General features: G+C 38.7%; 1 protein-coding gene across 1 annotated transcript in view; it reads right to left on the bottom strand.

Moving 5' to 3' along the window:
* Positions 1 to 2,280: 2,280 nt before the first annotated feature.
* Positions 2,281 to 19,327, bottom strand: part of MMS22L (MMS22 like, DNA repair protein) — a gene marked incomplete at both ends in the record, with an annotated part of 96,375 nt that continues 79,328 nt past the window's right edge. The window contains 6 exons of the mRNA XM_082305574.1: positions 2,281 to 2,362; positions 5,097 to 5,264; positions 6,460 to 6,556; positions 7,998 to 8,164; positions 10,522 to 10,733; positions 18,037 to 18,206. Coding sequence (XP_082161700.1) covers positions 2,281 to 2,362; positions 5,097 to 5,264; positions 6,460 to 6,556; positions 7,998 to 8,164; positions 10,522 to 10,733; positions 18,037 to 18,206 — 896 coding nt within the window. The remainder of the gene's footprint in view (positions 2,363 to 5,096; positions 5,265 to 6,459; positions 6,557 to 7,997; positions 8,165 to 10,521; positions 10,734 to 18,036; positions 18,207 to 19,327) is intronic.

The raw sequence follows: 19,327 nt of genomic DNA, 5'->3' as shown, positions 1-19,327 counted from the left end.
CCATGCATTGCGTAAGGAAGCTAGACATTTGTACTGTTTTTAAACCAAACTGTTGATATGTAAAATAATGTAGAAACCTTTAATTTAAATAATGTTCAGTGTCCTAAGTAGCCTTTATATAGACAGCATCTAATAAGACATAATATATAATTTCTTTATAGTTCATGGTGGTTTTCAGTCATTACTTTTTCTATATTGTACTTAAATTCAGCACTTTCTTCTTTTCTCCTAACTGATTTTGGACTGGTGTTTTGGTGTATACTTGGCAAGTTGGTCTAGACTAACACTCTGCAAGCCTTCATCGCATTAACGTTATCAGAACTGTCAGTCACATCTGCAAATGTCCATACCAAATAATTAGACCAAACCAGATTGCCCATTTGGCAGTGGTTGATGAATAAGATGCAAAATGCTTTATTTCTGTTCGCATTAACTTTTTGACAGAGAAGAATGATAATTTCCAAACTGTTTAAATTAGTTTCTCACGCACCAGGAGCTGTTACGCATTTACATAAAGCTCTGTTGCTTTTTCAGAAACTTCCAACCACCACAGATAGTATTAAATATGTCTTTAACAATCTACTAAACACATTATTAAATGTTTTGTTATAATAATACCTGCTCTGTCCTTTAAAAGTCAAAGGTTTTACTTTCAGGAAGTAATACTACAGTCAGACATCTGTAATCTACTGTGTGGTAGGAGTCGTATTTTGAAGAAATCTCTATTAATCTCTCTTGGAGAGTTTTTTTAATTATTATTTATTTGATTTTTTTGAAAGAGCTTTTTAGGAGCACAATCCTCTTGAGATGAATAAAACTCCTCCCAGGTACAGAAGCTTACAAGAAGCTACAATGCAAGTTCGATAAGTCACTTCCATAATGAAAAGAACCTCCATGTTCTGCACTGTTAAGTAACCTAAAGAGGCTTTTAGTTACTGCATTATCTGCAGTAACGATAGCCGATTTAGGCAAAAAGATTATCTAGTTCGACTTGGTAAGATTACTGTAACGAAAGAGAAGCTGCTCTGAACAAGATTTTAGGGATTTTTGTGGAGCTGTTAGACACAAAAATAACCTTTCCTTCCCATTAATATCGTAAAGTTAAAATTTGAATAACTTTAAAAGTAAGCAGCCTGCTCACCAGTGTTGCCATTAGGGGCAAACTTACCACTCCCCAAGTCCGGTAGGTAGGTGCAGAAAGAGGTTATTGAGGGGAGTGAAAAGTGTGAATACCACAGGCATTAATGGCACTTTCCTGAGAACTTTAGAAAAAAAAAAAAAGTAGAAAAAGTTACAGAGCTAGACCTGTCCTGGAAAGACCTAAAAGATAATCTGTAACACAGCAAAATAGCTGAAAGATCCAACTTTCCAGGCAAACAGAAATAATTACTAGCCTATGATCAAATGGAATAAATTCCCCAAATGAATATTTTCTTTCCAAGTCTGTCCTCTCTTCTTTTTTTCTCAGACCATTCACACCTGGTCGAAGTTAAATAGATAATTAACAGTGTCACAACTAATAAAAAGATTATGAGATGCCTGTAAATTATGGGTTAATTTTAAGAAAATAGTATTGAAGAGGAAGAGGACAGGAAATCTGAACCTACCTTTTCTTATATTACCCACAATGACAACAGAAGAGATTTTACACAGGAATCTGGAAGACTTTAATGTTTTAATACAGGTCTTGGAAGGTTAAGACAGCTATTTACATTTTGTGTAACATCTATGCAAACCCTCTCTTAACAAACGATAGCTCTATCATACTGGCACAACTCCTGCTGAATGCACAGCATTCAACAAGTTCAGTACTAGAGATCACATTTTCTTCTCATTCTACTAAAACAATAAATTAGAAATTACAAAGTTATGATTTTCTGAAGAACATACTGAATAAGATTTTCAAAAGTACAGTGTTAAGAGGATCAGGTCTCAATGTGAATCGAGTTGTGAAATTACTTTGATGCTTTGAAGTCCTACCTCGTATGTTACAATACAGGTTCTGCTCATATAGACATTTTACATGTAATAAATTTGCTGTATCTTTCAATCGCCATTCACCAGTATATTGGGAGTTACTCTTCAGATGCATGACGATATTCAAGTACCACAGCCATTATTAAAATTAATACATAACTTGGGGGGAAAAAAATACACAAAACTGAGAAATGTATTGCTATTGTAAAGGAAAAGACCTTGGCTAGTGTGTCGTAGAGTGCAGTTTTAGGTATCGACAGTGTCAGAACATTCAAGAGGAAACGATTAATCACCAGCACACTGCTAACCTGTCTCATTTTCCAGTTTTTGTATCTCATTTTGTCCAGCCTCTGCGAGGTAAGATAAGAGTCTTTTATAGGCTTCTCTGTTGAAAAAACAAAAGAATGTAACATGTTACTTCCTTAAACAAATCTCACACATCCTAGGAGTAAAAGCACATAATTCCTGAACACATTGTTTACATATTGGGATATTAAAACACAGTAACTCTCCTTCCCCCCTGCCGCCCCCCATCTATTCAACTGCTTCGTCTGCTGTGAATTTTTAGCGTGGCCAGGTTGGAAGAAGAATAAGGATTGCATTGTTTATGGCTACAAGTGTAGTGAAGATGCTTAGAAGTCTGCTTGTTTAGTTAAAATGCTGTGAAATAATTTTTTTTTATTTTAAAACGTAGAGTTTCCAAGGCTTAGATGAGATAGCAAACACGATGAAGTCTGAATGCCAATCTGGTTTCTGCGTAAGAAGTCTCTCTGTGACTCATGCTACAGCACAGTGATGTGAGCCACTGGCAGCAGGGTGCAGACTGGCACTGACACAGATTTAGACCATCGCCCTCAACAAAGGGCAACGACTGTTTTAAAATAAACCTGGAATTCAGAAAGGGACTGTCACTCAAGTGGATTTTTCCAGAAGAGTGCGTATGCATTGGCAAGACTTTTCACCTGAAGTTCATTCTCATACGCTCCAACCTAGACAATATAATTGTTGTTAAAGTACTGCCTCGGACATTTAGGTCTATTCTAAGTATATATCTTTTTGACGAAATGTTAACTTGAGCAAACAAAACTGCAGTTTTCATATTAGTTCCTTGCAATAATAATACTGGACATCACCACTATAAGCTTCTAATGCAACTTCTGATCTTCGTTTCTTTTATATCTATCTATCTATCTATGGGTTTGCAGTTTAATGTCTACAATAATTGCACAGAGTAAGTTAATATAATGTTACTTAGTAGTCAGGACTGAAGAGAGAAAATCAGTTATTAGTGTTACAATAAAATGTTCAGGGATCACCTTAGACTGCTGGGTAACAGAGCACATTCTAAACACAAATTATTAATACAAAACATCAACAACAGATTAGATAATATTTATGTTAAGTGATGAGGCTAAAAGAAATTTAGCTCTTCAGTAATCTCCAAGCATATATATCAGGAAGCTCAACTAACCTGCTTTTTTTTCATATTTTGTAGGCAAAGGGATGAATTTTACCTTATTAACAGTATAAAAAAAAAAGAAAATTTGCTATGAAATACATTATCAAAAGATCAAAAGCAAATAGTATGAAAATCCTGCATATAATGGTACTTCAGTCTGACCTTAGGTGGATTCCTTTAAACAAAAGCAAACATATTTGTTGGTAGAGGATAATAAAAAGTGAACAATATAGTTACAAATGAGTTAAATATATTTTTCATTAAATGGAAAATTAATACCCTTTCACTACCCTTTACTGTCTCATAAGTTACATTTTCTTGCACAACTCTTGTCTTTTAGGTTTTTTATAGCCCAGGCCTTGCTGACGTGCACCTCCAAACTCCGCCAGCCTGAGGCGTGACTAGGATCCTACCCCCTGAGTAGTCCCAGTACACGCGTTAATGCGAGTGCTGAGGCCAGCTCCTTGCCCAGTCCACAGGAGGGTCGAGGGCCAGCCTTTCAGCGAGGAGCCCTTTCGGCTCGGGTGCCGCGCTGGGCAGAGCTTCCCGGAGTTGGGTTACAGCATTTCCATAGGTGCTGAAAGTTCACTGCTGCGTCTGCCCCCAGAGACGCCACTGTCTGCGCGGAGCTGCTCACCTCATGTGCCGCCATTTCCTCCTAGTGCCAGGGGGATTCACAAGTTCTTGGGGGCAAAGGGAGCAAGTGTGAGTCAGGGCAACGAAGGGCAACAAAGCTGGTGAAGGATCTAGAGCACAAGTCTTATGAGGAGCGGCTGAGTGAGCTGGGGTTGTTTAGCCTGGAGAAGAGGAGGCTGAGGGGAGACCTTATTGCTCTCTACAACCACCTGAAAGGAGGTTGTAGCAAGGCAGGGGTCGGTCTCTTCTCCCTAGTAACAAGCAATAGGACAAGAGGAAACAGCCTCAAGCTGCGCCAGGGCAGGTTTAGGTTGGATATTAGGAAAAACTTCACGAAAAGGGTGGTCAGGCACTGGAACAGGCTGCCCAGGGAAGTGGTTGAGTCTCCATCCCCGGAGGTATTTAAAGAACGGATAGATACAGTGCTCGAAGACATGGTATAGATGGACTTGGCAGTGTTAGGTTCACAGTTGGACTCGATCTTAAGGGTCTTTTCCAACCTTAGCTATTCTGTGATTCTATGAGTCTGCTGTGCCTATCAGAGAGAGGAGGCCAGACTCTTCTGGACACCCACAGCTCTCGTATGTTTACATTTTGAGAGAACTCTTGAAATTAAGCCATGGGTATTTCTTTTCCAAGCAGCTCAGATCATACCTGATTATACCGTAATTTTAGATATGACCCATAAAGTCCTCTAAAACAGGGACTGACAGGAAAATTCTTTGGGGCAGGAATTCTTCTTTATTCTGTTGTGCAACATAGAGTGTAGTGAGCAGAGGCAACCCTGCTTCGCATAAATTCTACTGGGGTCTCTAGCCTTAGTGTCAAAACATCTCTGAATATATTTAGTAAATACAGATGGCTTAAAGCCATGAAAGGCCTGAGCGAAGGGAGATTTCTGCCTGAAAACACTTAAAAATCACTCATTTTTGAGTATCTGTGCTGCTGTCTAACATTGCTTGCTTTCAAGAGAATAAGCCTCTACTGCTCATTGTCAAAAACCAATATTAAATAAAAATCAAACCTCTGTGCAGCATTTCTTCCAAGGCCTTGTTTGTGCTCTGAATCCTTCAGAGACTGCGTGATTGTGGGAATCAGGCTGGTGACTAACGTCTGATCCAAGACTGCCACCGTTTCTAGTATGCTGAAAACCCGGTGATCATACACGGCAGTATACTCCTGGATAAACTGCCTGAGGGGGACACAGAGGCATTTAATGCAAGGTCAAAACTAGATGCAGAGAACATGCCAAGAACAACTGAAGAGTCTAATCAGAACAAGCAATCTGGCTGCATGGCAATTCTCGTGTTGTTACACTGAAATACTCTACATGGAATACTTTCTCTAAACGAAGCCATGCTTTTGAAGGCTAATGCTACTCCCCCCCCCCGTTTATTTTCGAGCAAATTGTCAGATTCTGCTGCTGTTTCTCCAGGGCTGACTTGTTCCAGAGCACTTTACTTTGTAATGTGCCTGAATGCAAAACTAAAACATGTTTATTATTTAATAAAAATTATAATTAAAAAAAAAAAAACCTGCAAAACAAAGAGATCGAGATTCAAGTCTGCAGAAATAATGTGGGTGTTTCTTATAAAGCTCCACTGGACCTTAAGCAGGGCAGCCCCCTGGATGGAAGTGCCCCCATTTGTCTTCCTGAGGGTTTGAGGCCTTTAGAGATCACAGATTACATTCGAATCAGAAGTAACGCCCTAGGGATGAAACATCCCGTGAAAGTGATATGTCACGTACAGGCAGACTGGCATGCCCACAAACATCCATTCTCCTTTCAGTGAGCCTCTCTGGAGCTTTCCTCTAGACATGACCCAATACAGCACCAGTGCTTAGGCTTGCAAAATGTCTTCAGGTCCCTCCCGGGTCATGCAGCTTTTCTACTGTATCCATGTGAGAAACAGCATGAATTTTGCAGAGAGATGGAAAAAATATAATTTACATTATCATAATCTATTATTTATTTATCACAAAAATAAAATGAGTCCAATAAAAAAAAAGCTAAGCTTGTTGTATGAGGGTTTGATCTCCATTATATACACTTCAAATTAGGAACACACATCTTTCACAGCACCTAACACTGACCATCCACATTCACAAGGAGTTTTTCCCATTGCAGCAGCAGCATACCTCTATTATATACCTCTCAAAACAGTACTTAATCCATCAGAAAGCAGGTATGTTTCTCTCTTCTGCTTTTTTTCTTTGGCTTTTTGGCCAAGCTATGTTTAAAACCAGTGCCAAAAGCACTGTTATTTAAATACCATAAACAAGTGACAATGCAGTATGTTAAAGATAATTAGTTATTTAAAAAAAACATGTTTGCTGTCAACTGGCTTGCAGCAGCTTCACTGCCAATCGGCATATTTTCTGGTTACCTAAATACAGAAGTCAGCTGGGCGGCACGTTCTCCTCCTGACCCTGCTTGGCAGCCTTCTACCATGTACTGTACAATGTCTGTAGATATTTTTTTAACTGTAAAAGAAAAATCACAAGATTCACACAGAGCTCTTGAACTGACCATCTGGAGAATGTCTTTCATGAAGACTACAATTTTTAAATGAGAAAAAAATGGTTTTATCTTACTTTGATGCAAAGGAAATGACTGTGAGAGCAGTTAGATTGGCTATAAAGAACAGAATGAATCACAGATTTATGCAAAAGTCTTATTTTCACCACCATTACCCTTTAAACATACAGATTTTTAAGTACACTATGGTCTCTTTAAGTCAAAGCAAAGAGACACACACTTAGTGGAAGTAGAGTTTTTATTTAAATTTAAGTTCTGTTTGTATTCTTTAATCATTCCTATTTGAATCAGAGAAAAGCAGTCAGGGCATTATATCCTGCTCAAAGCTATACAGATCTACTCCTTACTTTCAAGGGTGTCTGTTGTTCTGAATTCCACCCCACCTCTTTTTATAAGGAGGAAAAAAAACCACAAAACCCAACTATTTTCTTCCACTTCATTGTCTCCAAATAGATATTCAAGTTGCAAGATACAGCTCCTCCTTTATCAAGGTGGAACTGGGCTGCAAGGACTTTTCTACAAGGGTGTGGTGGAGCCCCGTCCAGGCAGGCGGTGAGCTGGTGGCCGCAGCAGCACAAGACATTCAGCTCATTCCAGTCCCCAGCACATGGCAAAGCTCCCCCCACGCCCCTACAAGCAGGTACTTTCAGCTTCAGGCAGATATGGCTATGATGGCAAAAGGGGGAAGAAAGGTGTGTGATGATTCAGCTAATTCCCTAAGCATATCTTGTCCTTGAAACTTCTACAGACCAGAATCAAGAAGTACTTTATTAGACAAAATTCCCAGGAGAAGTCAGAGGTGAATCCCCATTTTGCTTAATGCCTCTCCTGGCAGCAAGAAGTGGAAATTTTGAGCTTACGTGCACACGCACATTCATTATACAACTGTGGGGTGAAAAGAGTGCTTCAATTTTAAGAAGCTAAAAATAAGCTCTCGCTACCAAACAAAGCATGCTAAAAGAAGAAAGAAAACTCAAAGATGCCTTCAGAGAGCAACGTGCTACTTTTAATCCATTTATAATGCCTCTATGGGAAGAACATACGCTAATCTTATTTGGTCTCAAAATTTTAGGTGCAAGAACACTTCCACTTACCAAGTCTGGGAGAAATGAGATAGGAAGGATGGGGAGAAAGGAAATGCTCTTCAGATTCCTGAGAAGTTGATCATTAGTTCATTAGAGAGCAAAACGAGGCAGGACTTCTCTGCCTCTTGGAGACAGAAGTCCCAGACCAGTTAATCAAAAAAAGAAAGCTCGTCCACTTTATTTGGCCAAAGTATCTCATTCACCTCATCTAAGAGTCTTAAATATTGGGATGAAAGATGCTCAGCAGTACAAAAATCTTCGGGGTGTGCAGAGATGTACTGAAAGCAAACAAGCGGCTCACCTTGTAGCTCGTTAACCAACACCAGGCATTTCAGCACAGCCGGGAGAACTAAGTCAGCGTCGCACAGTTCAGTGCTCTGCGTTCTCTGAAGTACTTCAAGAATGAAAGCAAGAACCGAGGCCAAGCGCGGAGGTGGAGCGTTACCTTTGAACTGCATGTAGTTTTCACTGGGAAGACAAAGCAAACCAAAACAGTCTAGAATTTGGTTTTTTTCCATTCAATGCAAGCACCGTACACCTTAAAATAACTTTGTGATATTCCAGCAGGAGGCCTATTCCATAGATTTCTATCTTTTTCTAGGCTCAACTAATGGCTTCTATTCGTCTTCATCTTAGAAAAGACTCCCGGTTTATCAGAGGACAGTGATGCCTTCTGACTCTTCTGTTGAGGGAAGTAAGAAATAGCAGCTATCGTAATTATAGTTAAAAAGCCAAAGTGTGACTATAAAAGTTAAAATACAAAGGCAGCTTCATAAAATAACTGGAAAAAAATGGAGGAATCAAGATTCTAAGACCCTAAACCAACATCCAAAATACAACTGTTGTTCAATTACTTTATTTAGCTTTATGTGCTTTTGTCAGCTCACAATCCAACTTGTTATAACAGCTCTGCTGTTATACCGGTACTGTTATTTTATTTTTGTCAACAGTATGTTGTAATGGGACAGCCAATGTCTGCTTTTTCTCCGTCACAATTAACACAATCATATCCAGTATAAAATTTGTCACAGAGAGAAAAGGTGACCTGTCAATCTGCAACAAGAGCAAATTTGTTGACACTGAATGTTCCAATTTGAACGGCTTGATCTGTTATTCTTCCACAAAACGATACAAAAATCTGAACCGCTGTTAATTTGACATTACAAATGATTTTACTGAAATCTGAAGACAGTAAGTTTAAATTGAAGCATTCAGGATAGAAAAGTGCAGGTAAAAAGAACACAGCATTTATTCATCAGTTAGCAAGAGCACTCTCAAAAGCTGCAAAATAAATTTTTAGATTTTTAATATTAGGCACCATTAGCTACCCAAAAAAGGCATGCATGTTTACTGAGCAATGCAGCAATTAAAAATCACCATCCTTGTTAAAAACTTACTAAGGCGTGCTTCTACAGCTTTCAAATGAAACCTGACTTGCAGAGCTCCGAGTATTTCATTGCATGGCTTCAGAGCACTGGTATAACTTGGCAAATGAAAGCTGTAACACTTTACTTCTGTATTCCATGTATCGTGTGGTCTTACTCACTTCAATATTCGCAACTCCGAAATCTTCTATCCCGTTAATTTACAATGAAAACTTCACACTTTTTTTTTTTTTTTTTTTTTTTTTGGGTGCTCTTCCACTAAAACGGTTCTCTGACCTGGACAATACGCCCCAATCATGTGGTTCAGCTTCCTCTGTGCAGCAGCAAGATATTCACTGGCTTTCAGAGGTCAAAACGGCTAGCGAGCTCCGTACATATCTAGGTAGAGACCTACTGACTGCCTCCTGACCACCCAAGTTTGTAAATCAGACTGCTGCTCAGTTCTAAGATATTCCTCCCAGATCACTAAGGAAGGTTTCACGTCTTACAAGTCGCCAAGTGCCACTACACTTTCAGATCTTACTTTCCACTATCAATCTTAAAATTCACACATGCATGCACACATTCACAAATAATTTTAAGATGGTAAAGCTTCAGTATAAGTCAAAAACATGTCAGAAATAAGAGTACGAAATCTTAATTCACTCCTTCAATATGTGACGATACAGGCTTTACTTACAGGATTGCCTATAATATTTACCTAAGATCAATAATAAAATTCTCTTAATCAACATGTATACACACTCTAACACAGAAAAATACAATTACCTTGGATATAAGCAATCACCTTCTATTTGAGGATGTTTAATTCCCTTCCCAACATAGACAAAAAGTACAGATTGTTCCCTATTCTGCAATACATAAAACAAAGCTTTGGCCCTTCAGCAGCAGAGACCCAGCATTTATAGCTGCCGTTGACATCACGTGAGTAGTCACAGTACAACGGACAGGTACTCTCTCCCTGCCTCTATGTCTCCCTCTTCCCACACCCCAAATTTTCCACTTCCCCCGGGTAGCTGGCACACCTACGTATACCCACACACCTACAGAGCAACGAGGCCTCCTACGCACAGGTGACTGTGGCAACTACAAGCACTACAACTCTGTGACCCTGAATACGGCCTGAGACACAAACATATGATGACATATATTGGCGTCTAATTTTTCTAGAAAAATACTTGCTTTACATGTAGCTGCGTGCGATATTTTTTCTTATAGTTCTTTTTCCTCAACGACTCTCTCTCTAGTCTCCAGATCTTCCCAATTTTACTCTCCTGACATATACATGTTGTCCTTCCTTTGCTCCCTGCCCAGCAACTTACAGGCTCTTCCCACAGCCAAACTGGCAGTTAACTGAGAAGAAAACAGTGGCATTCCCTTTCTCGTTAACTATTTGTGAAATCTGAATAAGAGATGGTTATTTACTTCACCGGTCCTTACTTTATGACATGCAGAGTGGTCTTCCGTAGACGGAGCATCTGGGAGGCTGTAATGGAACTGCATAAAGCAGTCACCATGGGATGCTGTCCAGCTCCAAGCGCAGTCGGAGAAGAAGGGAGAAATCGTCCAAAATACTGTTGAATAATGCTCCCAAGCAGTTGATTTAAATAGGCACCCTGCGTTTGGGACTGACAACATATAAAGGACAGTCCCTGTAAAAGAAAATTTTAGAAAGTGAGAAATTGAATAAATTTTTAACAATACTTTTGAATAAATCTTTAACCACCATAGGCTAAATAGTCGCTACACACTGTGTAAACTGCTGCATGCAGAGAAACTACTGCATGACAAATAAGCATCAGTAATTTACTGCAGATACGATGGTCTACAAATGAAGACAAAGCCAGGGCAAGGCTTGCAAAGGAGAAAAAAGTCTTTTACTAGACTAATTAATATATTGGAAGATAAGCTTTGGGACACACAAGCTCCCCTTCAAATTTAAAATAAAACCTTGGCATTTCAGGCCTGAGAAAGTGTTTCCATGCTCAAGAGCTCCTCATTTCTTTTTCAAATCTGTATGTGGTCTAACAAAGTATACTAGTCAGGTAAGATTTATTAAGGGAGAGAGAGAATACCTCATCTGTTTGTAAAGCACCATGTGACATTTTTGTACGAACGATATAGCAGAAAAATGAGCACTTAGAATCGTGGTCTGACAAGAAAAATTTTGCTCATAGTGGGAACAAATTAGGGTAAATTAGGCTCCATTTATAAGGGATTTAGAGGTTTGGTTTGTTTCTTTTTTTTTTTATTATTAAATCTGCTTAAGATACAGTTAAAACTGCTGTGATTTATCCAATATTAGCTATATTGATCCAGAGAAAAATCTATAATTAAAGTACTTGCCCAAAAAGTGCCTATCTGAACACTACCCAGTTATACAACATATACACGGTACGTCTCTGAAAAAAAAGAGTATTATTCTTACTCGTCCGAGTTACTGTGAGAGAAAGTTAAGCGTTTCCTTCCCCTTCCTTTGATTACTGAAAGGAAGAAGTACAAAAAAGATTTTCATCTATTCCTGTCTGTGTGAACACAACAGGACAATTCTTTCAGAAAAAAAGCAGGCTGAGACACAGCTGAGGCTCGTCTCGGCACTGTCTGGAAGCGGGGAGTTCCCACTTTTGGTTCCACAGTAAACAAACACAGGAAAGATGAGATCTCAAGAAATGAGGTGCTTCAGGACCTGCCTGAAGCCTTGCTGTAGGTGGCCCTCTTGAACACAGACACGTTCCGTTTGCGTTTAACTTCACATACTTCTAGAGCTCCTTGGTAATTTTGGTAAGTCCCAATGATAAAAACGACACTTCCTGAACTGGGGCTTTGATAAACAGTTCAGATTCTCGCCTCCTTTTGTGTGCACACAGCAAAATGTGGTAGGAAAAAAGCAGCTGCTGCTATATCAGAATTCTTAAAAACACCGTTGGCAAGCAGCAGACTCAGAGACTGCTACAGATGACAGATTATTTAGTACGTAAGCTTGAGTGTTTGGTGTTTCAATAAGATGTTGCAGCAGGCATAAAGAAGAGTTGCCTGTGCTTTCTGGAGTACAGCTCTTACAAAAAGACAGAAAATATTCCATAATCCCAAAATCGGAGCTGGCACTCTTAAGACTCTAGACTGTTTTAACACTACAAAAAAAAACCAAACAAACAAACAAAAAAAAAACCAAAAAAACCCCCACAACCTGTGAGAAAGTGTATTGATCTGATAAAAGGGACACAGCTAACATTGCAACCTTACAGAGGACACCTGTAGGAATACATGAAGAACACAGAGCTAACAATGATAATTACTAAAACGAGACAGTTCTTCAAATTGAGGATCAACAAATGCTACATAGTATCAAGAAAAGAAGGAAGAAATCAGTTATTATTAAATAATGAGTTATTGGTTTTAAGAAATTATCTTAAAGATACTTAATAAGTGCAATAAAAAGCAAAAAATATTAGAATTTAGATATCCAAAGGAACACTGACTAATTTTTGCAGATCTCCTAATAGTTTCATTTGAAGATGGGTCAACATATCTAGCCTGATCCTTCATAAAATCATTTTCATTTTTTGAGTTGAAGTAAACTGATTCTAATTTTTGGGGGTGTGGGATGGGGAGAGATGTAATCTGAAAAAGAAGGAAAGGATTAAATAAAAAAACCCAACACCCTGTCAAGAGCATTACTGAAAGATACTCTTCTTGACTGGAGAGGAAAAAAAGGACGTATGTTAACTAGTGATTTTTTTCTTTAGTTATCTGATGAGGATGGAGAGAGCTCTTGAAACCCTGTAAGGAGAGCTGTTAATTTAAGCATTTAAAAACACAGAAAATGCCTTTTTTCTGTAACCTAATGTTTTCTTTAGAAAGGATTCTAAGTTCCGTTTTGGTTGGTCAGGCAGAGATGCTGCCTCTCAAAAAAGGTGTAATTTTTAAAACCACACAGTAATTCTAAAATTCTCCCTTCAGTAAGGAGGCTCCTCATCATCTTTCCTAATGAAAATCACAAGATTAGCACCAATGGCTTCCAAAATACAAATTCTTTTTTCCAGTGAGACAACAGTGAGAAAAATCACCTTCCATTTTGCTGGGAGCCAGAAAACCACCCCCAAACAAAAAACCCTTTCTCTTTCAGAGTAGAAAAATCCATGAATCAGTCCTCAGACATGAAGGGCACATCTACAGCATCAAAGCTCTTCAGGTAACAATCATCATACCTTTGGCCCTGACACTTCTACTGTTCCCTAAAAGTTTCCAGAGGAGAATTTGGATTTCTCTTTTGGACTGAAGGCCCCTTGACTTTAGCTCAACACTGTGTTCTTTATTTTGTACTCTTTTTCCTTGCAGAGAGCAACAGACCTGCACTAGATCTGACAACGCCGTATCCCAAGTGGCACAAGGGATAAATTACCAACACTGCACAGTAGCTGCAAATCTCTCAGTACAGTGGCAAAATATCCTAGGCAGCGCTGGCCAATGATGTGATTACCAGAAAATCACATAGAACTTTCTTCTTTTAAATCCTACGACTAATTAACAGAGATGAAGGAAGCTACTGTTCATATGACAGAGAAAAGAAACACATGCTACTGGATTGCAATTCTGGACCAGAGATCTGAAATGAATCACATCAGACCCCTAGGACAACCTCTACAAAGCAGATGGACTTTAAAGGGTTGATAGAGCCACCCTCTTTTTCTTAACTACGTTCTTTAGCCATCTTCTGAGGTTAAAAAAAAACAAAGACATTTTAAGGGGAGCAGAGGGGCACGACAACATCTGCTCCTCATTTTAGTAGAAAGGCAACTGATTCCTGTGCGTGTTCACTGCAGGAACCTTTTGTGGCCAGAGCTGCCTCTTTCTTCTGATTTATCCATATATCTGTAAATCACCTGTGGAGAGCGAAGAACCGATTAGTATGGATTACTGGCACTATTCACTGCAGAAATGCCAAGCTACCTAATGATGACTTATAATATCAGTCCTGCTGTTGGAATAAATCTGCTGTTCACCAATTAATGTTGTACAATTCCTATTAAACACATACTATAATTCACAAAACGTATTAATAAGCTTGCTCAAATATCGGACCACAGATGTGGCTCACAGGAGGGCTTTTAAGGTCTGATCTCTGACAAATGCTGAGCCTGCACAGGGCCATTAAAATCACTGGAAAATATATGTGCCAAGCACTACTTAGAATTAAGCTTTTCACCACTCTCCTGTATTTAGACAGAAATCAACTGTCTTCTGTGTTTGGACAGGATTAACGCTGATAAATCAAGCACAGTATCTTACCTTTCCCATCATTTTGTGTATTATGCTTATTCCATGCACCTACACTGTATTCTGTAAGATGTATTTAAACTAGTATTTCTTGTCTAAAATAAGTTCTGTATGCTGCTTCAGTTCTTTCCCATGTTACTGGTAAATGCAAACTGAAATTCGTTCAAATCATTCTCCAAGAAATCCATCCAAGAGCAATCTCAACCGCTCTCAGATTTCCTGTGGTAAGCTTCAGCAATCCACTGTAACACAAATCAACTCAACTTCTTTTTACAATGGCACAATATCTAATATTAAGATTTTACATGCCTCACTATCTCATAATTAAGAACAGTCCCACAAAATTATAAAATGGCTGTTCATTCACATTCTTCATGCTTTACTTTCTGAAGTTCATCATTCAAACAACTCTGAGGACAATTTTGATATTATATCCCAACAAATCTTTCTTAGGTTATCAAGTATTATCAAACCAGATGATGCACAGTGAAAGAAATAATATCCAGACAGTAAACCTTTAGGCAAGAAAAAAAAAACCCAATTAGTTTAAAAGCTGTTAAAGCTAAGCTATTTGACAAGGCAGAATCAATGACCGAGTTAAAAGGAAACTTCTAGGTAAGTTCAATGTATAGTGGGGAACAGATCAGTTCCTAACAACTGTCGAAAGGCACAGCTGTATAGCCCAAATTTATATATACAGTAAACACAAACATAACAAGTAAATATAGTCAGTCTAAACTGAGGAGACAGAAATGCAACATCTAGTCTTAATTAGCACATTTGACAATTACTTGTGTTTGTGTAAAATTAAACAAAGTCTGTAATTTTGGTCTATTAAAAATAACCCTGTAGGTCTGGGGGGGTGGTGAGGGAGGGTGGGATACAGTCATCAGTTTTGATGAATTGTGAACTACGCTTTGGGGAGAGAGGAAGGAGCTTCATATGTTGTCCGAAGAGATGAAAAAATTGGCCTCTGCCATTTTAGGGTGACGAACAAAGGCGATGCCCTCTCTTAGTACAGCACGGTGACACCGCCACTGTTCTTGTTTTTAAGCCTGCTGCCCAAGTTGTGTGGCCAGTTGCATTACCATTACACAGGGTATGTGACCGTTTGGGGAATCTTTTTCTATACAATTCAGAAATTCTATAGGATTTCATACGATTGCTGCATCAATGAACGTGTGAAATTAATTACCTGCTACTAAGACTGATTTCAAACCCTTTTCAAAACCCACATAAAAGGATCAAATAAACCACGTTAAGATTAGTTGTTAAAAGCTCTGGAAAGAGGGAAGTTTTGCAAACCATTGCTTGCAAAGTAATACGTTTTCTGAGATCTAAGAAGGTTTTTTAGACAAAGAGGAGGAGCCCACACTGAAGGAGCTGAAGAAGGAGAATTCAGAAAAAAAGAAAAAAAAAAAAGAGAAGATTGAGATGGAGCCTGGAACTTTTCAGAAGACTGGAAAAAGGAAAAAAAAAAAAAGAGAATTGAAAAGACCTCTGAGTAGAAATGCTACTCAAGGGCTTTTATGCTTTGACTATGAATAAAGAATTTGCATGTATAAGAAGATATTTTGCATGGTCTCCAAATTCCTGTTTCTTTATTTTCACGTAACTGCCAAAGGATTAAGTTGTAAGCTAGAGTATTAACAGGGACAGATCTACGGAACAATGTTTGTCTAACATCAGGGTGAATTAAGGCTCCTGCACTAAAATACCACTGCTCCACCTCCAGGAGTGGGCAGGAGACACAGGGCAGCCACCCAAGGAGAGTATGATCCCGCATTTCACCAGCGGCTTAAGTTAGTCAAGGTGGGGCTATTTCCACAGGATGCTGTTTCTCTGTTTTTCCCCTCCATGTTTGCCTGCTTTCCTTCCCACACATACTGTTTTATTGCTTTTCTGATATGCCCATTTGGGTCTTGGGGGTTTTTGTTTGTTTGTTTGTTTTGTGGGGCTAGTTACTAGTTGAATCAGCTCACAAATCATCCCATATTCACAGAATCATTAAAGCAAATTAAATGGGAATGCACATGGTTGTGAAAGGGAATGAATTTAGCCTTAAGCCAACTGTGAAACGATAACCTGAGAAGTCAGAGAGTGCCTAGAATCCATTTGATGTCAACGGAGCTCAGAAGCAGTCCTAAGAGAATATTTCTTTGTAAAACTGATAGTGAAATATGTTAATTTTGAGTTGATCCTAAATTGGAATTTTGCTACTTTCCCAAAATAAAGGGGAAGTATTTTGGAATGAATGAAGCAGTTTTAAGCACTTAAAGATGTTGGAACTTTGTAAATATAAACAATTAATAAAATGTAGAAGTTCCATATTGAAATAGGAAAAATAAGTATCCTCTTTGTCTTCGCTCCCCAGAAGTGTTTGTCAAATTAAAGAATTACTGGTTTTCTACAAGCAGCATTTGTCTAAAACAAACTACTTGGTCAATAAGATCATCTAGCTTGGCTGGAAAGCACGTGGACTATGCAGCAGACTGCCGAAGAGTACAACAGTGAGGTCAGGAGGTCAGAGACTGACAAAGACAACAAGAAACAAGGGTCCACAACACTTCGACTTCAAAACCGACTTGAGTGGCTTCATCTTAAAACTACATCCGTGTGTGCAGACTACAGAGAAACAGTGCTCTCTGACTAAAATACTAAATTAGAAAGCAGACAGTCACACTCTGTGGTAATATCAGTGTCCAGATGGTCCTACATGTATATAGCTTCTGAAAATACCTACAGAGCAGCAAAGCAAGTCATATTCTGCACATCATTATATAATCATATTCACTTCCATATGACATGCCATCGATCACAATGCAACTTGTGAAGGGAATAAATCTGAGGGATGTTTACAATGTCACCACTGCCTTGTTTCACGATACAATCCTGTAAAGTAATCAGTTAAGACTGCAATCAAAACGAAGACTAAGAGGGAAGGAAAAAAAGGAAGCAAAAAGAGACCTAAGGATTTATGAGGAAAAACATGTCTATTTATTTATTTTAAAAATATATTCTTTTCTCTTCCTCACCTGCAGGAATTAGTCTTTTGCTACAGCATCAACAAGCTTTACAGAGTTTCAAGAGTGATAGGTAAGCTGAGGGAAGAATAGGAGGAATAATGGGCAAGAAGGCTTTAGTCACGTAAGTGCAAGCAGCAGGAATTTGGTTCAGCAAAACACATTCTCAAACTATTAAGATAAAACAGTGCCATGATACGCAGAGGATTGTCTTTTGTTCCTAAGAGCAATGAAAAAAAGAGTAGCTCATCTTTAATTATCTACCGTTAGCCAAGTCAAGGATGATTTAAAACATTTGTTTGCTCTGTCATCTCAATAAGTGTCTTGCTACATATTATGATTATTTGATCCACTGTTTCAGAAATCCCTTACATCAGAGACCAGTGTAAACAGCAGGTTGGCTAAAAGCTTCTCTGTATACAGTGATTAGACTAGCAGCTCTGGAGCGTACCACAGTACAGCTGCATGCAATGAGAGGAAAGCCAATGGGGTGGCATTTTTCCTTCCACTTCTACAAGAAGAAAAAACTCCTCTTGCTGCTACTTTAAATTCAGTCAACACTTGTTTTGATTAGGGAAAAAGAAAACATCCACTGCAATATGAATCTTTTCCCGAAGATACGTTTGTCTGCTGATAATAGAGTTGAGCTATTTACCTGAAGATAAAGAGGTAGGCTTTCCTGAATGGCAGACAGTAAAGCCACAGGCAGCTCTTTGTCCTGCTGGAGCACAGAGTGCGGCAGCAGCAAGCAATCCACGATGCGGAACAAGAGTTGCTGCGCTTTGGAAGTAGCCAGTATCGGTGCCCAGAACTTTACCAGACATCCTGTTGCGGGGGAGAAAAAAAAAAAACAACCAGAAAAAACAAAACCAAGAAATCCCAAAGCAATTTACAGTCGGGGGGGGGGGGGGGAATTAAGAAAGCCTAAAGAGGCAATTATGTTAACTTAGATAATCCAAGAGTAGCAACAGCAACTGAAACGCCTCACCCCCATGTACTCATTCCATGGTATCCCCTTAGAAAAAGCCCAGTCAAGACGATGCAAAGTCCACTTACAGTTTAGCAAAATGAAGTACTAAATTGATTCAATACATTACAATTACAAGTTTTTAGGCAAGTGAAGCTGCTTTAGGAAGAGTACAGTACGCTAAAGAAAGGACAGTATCTCACATCCCTGCAGAAAAATTAACTACACTTGATACATAACACTACTGCAATCAGCACGCATGCACTTAAACATTCACCTTACCATGTGCATTCCTCACATTTTACAGAGAGACACTGCCTTTGCCTTCCCTTCACATTTATCTACCACCACTGTGGCCACATCAGCAACTACTCACACAGCAATTCCACGTTAGGAAAACATTAAATGTCTTTCAAAGTGTATTTAATGAATCTAAATCAGCAGATTAAAAAGAATGAGGGGCAGCCAACTCCATTAAACCAGCATGGTCTCTCCAGATCTTTGTGGGCTCTCAGTTCACAAAATGAGAGCCTCAGAGAACATCTTTCTTGCTTTCAACACATTAAGGTATCACTTGCACAGCTTTGAGCCAGTTTTAAGATCTTCCTTTTGAGTTGCAAAAAAAAAATGTAAAAAGGTGTTGATGTGTAAATACCCTAACTTTGAGAAACATCTTTATTGCAGGTGAGGTGTAACTTTTCTTGAGAAAATAACTCTATACTCCTGAGTGTTAATACTCAAAATACAGATTAAATAAAACAAGATTCCTATATAGTAGTTCCCACAGACATTCTTAACTTTATATTTAATTAGAAGCAAGAAAAAGTTTGCTGCGTTGAAAATACAGGACTATCCCTAGAAAATATGTTTAAGACTTTGAAAATAATGAAAGATCAAAAGTAGGCTGTTCCAAGATATTATTAACCTATAAAAATTATCTATTATCATCTCTAAAAACAACACAAAACAACATTAATCT

The sequence above is a fragment of the Platalea leucorodia genome, assembly GCF_965183815.1.
Source record: "Platalea leucorodia genome assembly, chromosome: 3".
In the NCBI taxonomy this organism is placed as follows: domain Eukaryota; kingdom Metazoa; phylum Chordata; class Aves; order Pelecaniformes; family Threskiornithidae; genus Platalea; species Platalea leucorodia.
This window is presented reverse-complemented; position numbering and strand designations above follow the sequence as displayed.